Source organism: Scaptodrosophila lebanonensis, unplaced genomic scaffold, assembly GCF_003285725.1.
Source record: "Scaptodrosophila lebanonensis strain 11010-0011.00,11010-0021.00 unplaced genomic scaffold, SlebRS2 tig00001415-arrow-pilon, whole genome shotgun sequence".
Lineage (NCBI taxonomy): Eukaryota > Metazoa > Arthropoda > Insecta > Diptera > Drosophilidae > Scaptodrosophila > Scaptodrosophila lebanonensis.
Window position 1 is genome coordinate 12539124 of NW_022060742.1, and position 4430 is coordinate 12543553.

At 41.0% G+C, this 4430-nt stretch overlaps 2 protein-coding genes across 3 annotated transcripts; both read left to right on the forward strand.

The window, feature by feature from the left end:
* Window positions 1–560: 560 nt before the first annotated feature.
* On the forward strand, window positions 561–2092 carry LOC115632859. Of its 2 annotated transcripts, none has more exons than XM_030530120.1 (2): window positions 561–1026; window positions 1097–2092. In XM_030530120.1, the coding sequence occupies exons 1-2, from the start codon at window positions 631–633 to the stop codon at window positions 2012–2014; spliced, it is 1314 nt and encodes a 437-aa protein (XP_030385980.1). In that variant the 5' UTR covers window positions 561–630; the 3' UTR covers window positions 2015–2092. The 2 variants fall into 2 exon arrangements, with proteins under 2 accessions (XP_030385980.1, XP_030385981.1); XM_030530121.1 differs by having other exon boundaries at window positions 1100–2092.
* Window positions 2093–2507: 415 nt separating this feature from the next.
* On the forward strand, window positions 2508–3778 carry LOC115632870. The gene has a single exon (XM_030530134.1). It carries the CDS (start codon window positions 2796–2798, stop codon window positions 3705–3707), a length of 912 nt encoding a protein of 303 aa, XP_030385994.1. The 5' UTR covers window positions 2508–2795; the 3' UTR covers window positions 3708–3778.
* Window positions 3779–4430: the final 652 nt, after the last annotated feature.

Consider the following 4430-nt stretch of genomic DNA (forward strand, 5'->3'; position numbering starts at 1 on the left):
GACCGTTGCATGCCAAAGCACGAAAAAGGTCCAACTTGGTTGTGAAATGCGAAGCATTTTCATCAAAGCAAATACACAATGCCGGGACGGGAGGAGGAGCGGGCTTGGGTTCGGGTGCTGGAACCGGAGCCGGAGCTGGAGCCGGGAAGAGGGATTCGAAAACAGAGCTGGCAAGTGGCACTTATCATGCATGCGCCAAGTGAAAGAAACAACAGCGCCAAGCGAAAAAAAAAAAAAATTAATGGACTGTAATTATGTGTTGCAGTTTGTAGCTCGAGAAATACTGGAACTGGGACTGGGACTGGGGTTGGATCTTCTGCCTGTCTGCCTGCTGGATACCAGTTTCTTGGCTCTGCTGTCTTGGCCAGCTATTCAGAATTAAAGCTTAATTTTGCTTGTGCAAAATTTACGATGTGTTTACGATGTTTTAAATTATTGGTTACGCTAATGCGTTGCAGTAACGCGAACTTAATTTTTTGTTGTTTCGCTAAGCAACTGCGAGCACTGAAGCACCCTGGCATAGACATTTCAATCCAAATGACAGTGTAGCTCCTCAAATTGTATATTTCAGACGCAAGTCCAACTAAATTTAACTTTTGTAAGTAAGCTGTTAGTTAAAAAAACGAGAACATGGAAAAGGAAATACCCACCGATGATGCATCCACAATTGAAGCTAACCAACCAATCAGAGAGAAAGGCAACGATTCAGAAGCCTATAATGCTGAATTGATAACGGTACTATTTAAAAATTTAAACATTAATGAGCCGACCATGCAGCAAGCAGAGCAACAAGCAGTCCTTGAACAACACAAGTGCATTGCCAAAAAGCAACAGCAGGAGAATGCCTCACAAGCAGTTCAATTAAACCAATTGAAAGAGAGCCAGTGTGACAATAAAGAGAGAGCTGAGAACCAAGAAATATGGCAGGAGTGCAATAAATCAGAGCAAAAAACCGAAATTGAAATGTTAATTGAGAACAGCTTTTCACAGATTCAGGAACCTGATTTGATGGGCCGTAAATTAGAGGTAAAACACTTTATAACTAAATTAATTGTGAATTTCTATCTAATATATAATATATACTACACATTGCCAGAAGGGTGTCATTGAGCACGATTTGACATCGACCGCAAGCATGGAAACACTCCGATCCAACTCATCGGAACGTTTGTGTGAAGCCACAGACTTTCAGAAGTTTGAGGAAAACGCTGCAATAATTGTTAACACTGCAATGGAAGTTAAGAATGAACAATTTCTTAACTATAATGATTATCTCATGGAGTGCGTACAAAACATTATTAAACAGCAGCAGGAATGTAACAGCAAAGCAGAGAAAGAGGAATTGTTAATGGAGGAATCAGAAAAGTTGAAACTAACATTGAATGAAGCCGAAAGTACCACTACCCTGAGTGGAGCTCCTGATTCCGCCAATCACTTTGATATTTCCACACTTATCGATGACATCAATCGCTTCACCGTGAATATTCAGGAGGGACATGTGTCGTCTAGCAATTCCAATCTAAATTGGAGTCAACTGCGTCAAAATTTACTGAAGATTCGTGGCTATTATGTAAGTTCGGTTGCTGCTGACAATACTTCGGAACAGGAGGAAGAAATTAAACAAGCCATAGAAGAAATACCAATTCAGATAGAATGTCCTAAGACAGCTTCCAAAGATGTCTGCGATAATCAGCAGCAGTCCGAAACACCTGAATTTATTCCATCAACATTTGTTGACAATGCTTCAAAACTGGCTGAACTCAACTCTGATGCCGGGGACATAAGAAAAGGTCTTTCGGATCTGGGAAATAGAATTGAGGAATTGGATGAAAATGTTGAGCAATTTAGCGCTAAGTTTGACAAAAGTCTACTTACAAGAGAGCAGGCAGAGAAGGATATGCAGGCCATCGATGTATTGCGTAAAGACATTGAACAGAGATTAAGTCAAATTGAGGTAGATTTTATGGTTTCTAAATATATGCTATTTAACCAGGGTGAGCCATCAGACCAGTGAGCTGAAATTATATTTAAAATATTGTCCATTGCAACCAGGAGAGGATTAATAAATGTATAAGGCTATGTGCAGAATGCATTTATTTCGTCGTGTACTATTTGATATGTTAAAGTTTTGTTTATATACCTATGTATAGAATTGGGAATACAGTATGTCAGTTACGAGATTTATTGTACTACCTTTATTCGCTTCATGGATATCAAATCGCCGTTCAGAATCTTCAAGCTTTATATTCACATTTTACTGCTTGGACCAAGCAGTTTGATACGCTATGGGATAAAAGTATTGAAAATTAATGTCCAACGATATTTTAAAATGGCGGAGCGGAAATTTATTTAAAATCCGCAAAGTTAACCCTAAAAGTAAGCTGCTCTTAATTTTAAATGTGATTTATTTCCACACCTTTTGACTCCAAGAGAAGTACATTACTACAGTAGGCTCTTAAAATGTCTTCAGGTCAAGCATTTTGTCAGTTAGCCTCTTTTTCCTTATTAAATCAATACATACCAAAATTTTTGTTGAAGCCTCCATCTCTCCATCGTATCATCGTCAGCGTCGCCACGAAAGTAGATCCAAAAATATGTAAACCAGATTCCTTGGGCCGAGGCAATTCTCTCTGTTGTAAACATGTGGCAACGTAGTGTACCAAATTATGTCCGTGAAATCCTCTGGGCCGAGAATAGGTTTTCGTATTCTCCTAATCGTGTGAGTGGCACTTCGATACTAACGGTAGTTCGGAACAAACCCCTTAAATTCAAGCTGATCAAAAGTTTGCCAAAACATGAGCAGCGGAAACGGCGAAGTTTGCCCGATTATCAGAGGTATTTTAAAGGACCTGACACAAAGGACTCCTTTATCAGCTCGCTCCGAGTCGATGACCTGGCTGATGCCCAGCAATACAAAGCCCATCTGGAGCCGCCGATTATTCCGAAACATAGAAGGAACGGCGCGTCAGGATCCTAGCAACAAATGGCATGCCTACGATATAGAAATCACAGATCGTCTCTGGTCCCTCTGGGGCAGCATGCATCCCTGTGCCGCCTGGTTCGATAATATGGTTAGAGGACGCCAGACCCTAGGCTGTTGTGTGGTGGCTTGCTGTGCGGCGAGCGTTTTTCGGCGCCTGGCGGATTGGAATGCCAAGCTATTAGACGCCATTGTGGTCAATGGTGACAAATACTATCGGGAGAGTGTCGTTAGCAGCCAACGCTGGGACCATAATCTGGGCGTTGACGATATGTCCCTCCATTGCGAATTCGAGAGTATGCGTTTCATGGTGCAACTACAACTGTTGGCCTTTGGACATCTATACAGTGGACCGGCGAGTGCGGTGATGAGTTTGTCAGAGGCCCTCAGCTACTTCTTCACCCGCTGCCAATGGGGCATATTAGAGTGCCAGCAGCGACGTCTGGCCTTTGGCTATACGTCGACGCATGAGGGCGGCTATTTTATGTACGATTGCAGCGAGTGGGATAGGCCCATATTTCCGAATGATATGGGAGCCTCTTACATACTCCGCACCAAGCAACTCATCATTCTGCTCTATTGTCTGATCGTCACACTAAACGTACAACAAAAGAATGTCGAGTTCCGATTATATAATGCCGATATAGCACGCATACAAAACAATGAAAACAAATACGCCGAGGACGATGAGGTGGAGGTGAAGACGAAGAAAACATTAAAACATTAACACAGATATTGATAATAGAATTATTGTTTAAAAATATTAAAAGGATTTTTTTCTTTATTTTTCCACTCGTACAACATGCCTATTTTTCAATTGTTTCGATTATATATTCTACTTAAATGGTAAATACCTCATACATCCACTTTAATGGGAGCAGTCCTGCGTTTGTTGGAAAAAATCTCGGAGTGTATACAAGTTAGAGTGTTAGTATGAAGGTTTATTTTTAAGGGCAACCAAAATATTATTTAACAAATATTGCTAACTACTATTCATCATAGCCTAACTACTATTGTGCTCTATGTTCCGTATGTTTTAAGAATCGATGTAATCTCTGAGTTTTAGAATGTTCAAAGAAAGTGAAGGAAAAATATGCGATTGGTTAAATCAACTTGTACCGAACATGAAAACTGCCTGCCTGAGTAACTTAAAGTGGTCATTAATGGGTTAAGATGCTGCTTTTCTTCAACGGCTCACACTCTGAGCATCAAAAAAGCCGCTACGTAAATAAATATTATGCGCAAGCCAAGCCGGCCAAAAGAAAAGGTGTCACAACAGCATAAAAAATGCACAAAAGCCGACGGTCTTAGCTCCTGGCTCCAGGCTCCTGCCTTGGCGTGAGAAATGGGAAACCTGGAAATAATTAACGCAAGTTTTTTAACCGCCTCTTTGTGTTTGTTTGGCGGCGCTGCTTCTTTGTGCAACCTGCGAGGGAGCACATTAAACAAA

Coding starts and splice junctions, on each gene's coding strand:
- LOC115632870 (XM_030530134.1), top strand. CDS start 2,796: ATGAGCAGCGGAAACGGCGAAGTTTGCCCGATTATCAGAGGTATTTTA.
- LOC115632859 (XM_030530120.1), top strand. CDS start 631: ATGGAAAAGGAAATACCCACCGATGATGCATCCACAATTGAAGCTAAC. Junction 1,027..1,096: donor TGATGGGCCGTAAATTAGAG/GTAAAACACTTT, acceptor ACACATTGCCAG/AAGGGTGTCATTGAGCACGA.